This window comes from Lepus europaeus, chromosome X, assembly GCF_033115175.1.
Source record: "Lepus europaeus isolate LE1 chromosome X, mLepTim1.pri, whole genome shotgun sequence".
Lineage (NCBI taxonomy): Eukaryota > Metazoa > Chordata > Mammalia > Lagomorpha > Leporidae > Lepus > Lepus europaeus.
The window spans coordinates 95,927,321-95,928,182 of NC_084850.1; the positions used below are offsets into that span (position 1 = coordinate 95,927,321).

Here is an 862-nt window from a genome sequence, read left to right on the forward strand (position 1 = left end):
AGACTGCCAGTTTACTTCGCGGAAGCCCTAGAGGAGGGGACCTGTGATGTCCAGGATTTGCTGCGCGACTGTCCCAGCCTCCTCCACCGCTCCTCGCTGGACACCTGTACCAAGCCCCTCATGCACCGCAGCCTGTGAACACGCTTCTCACGTAATACACTCAGTGTCTGTCTCAGCCCTCACCCCTTTGGCCCTTTCTGGAGACCTCAGTGCCCACACGTCACATCTGAGCTCTATCTTCATGGCCGCCATCCCAGTCCACTCACAGTCTTGCCCTGGGCTTCAGGCAAGACCATGCCGCTCCATGATGTCCATTACTTGCCCCCAACACCATCATCCATCCTGCCTTAAACCTCATGGAGGCCTCCAGTCCACCCACCACACCTTACACTCACCATCCACCAGACTCTTCGTAACCCAGAATATAACCATACACTCTGCCACTCAACACACCTCCTCTGCTTCTTTCTCCTTCCTCCCTACCCTTCTGCAACATCTAAGTAATGGACAAGCTTTGGGTAACCTCCACAGCTGTATCTTCTCTCTCCTGTACCTACAAGAGCACTCCGAAAACCACCACCAACTCCTGTCATATTTCCCTGATAATTTATTGAGAAAACATGCAATTACATAGGAATTTTCACCACTTTCCAAGAATGCTGGTGTGCTCTCCTGATCTCTGCTGCTGCCCCTTTAGGGGTTGTGACAGGATCCTAATTGAAGCCAGGCCCTTGACAAAGATTTTCCCTTTGCCCAAACTCTAGTCAGGCATCTCTCAACCCTCTTCTAATCTATGTCCGGACTTTGAGGCTTCTCCTTTGGTCTCTACATTTTCTAATTTTGTCAAGAGTGCTGGTTGCTC

General features: G+C 51.0%; 1 protein-coding gene across 1 annotated transcript in view; it reads right to left on the reverse strand.

Moving 5' to 3' along the window:
* LOC133752787 (zinc finger protein OZF-like) overlaps positions 1-122 on the reverse strand; it is a 1,942-nt gene extending 1,820 nt beyond the window's left edge. Inside the window, 1 exon segment of the mRNA XM_062183103.1 lies at positions 16-122. Within this exon segment, the coding sequence (XP_062039087.1) occupies positions 16-122 (107 nt within the window).
* Between the last annotated feature and the right edge of the window lie 740 nt (positions 123-862).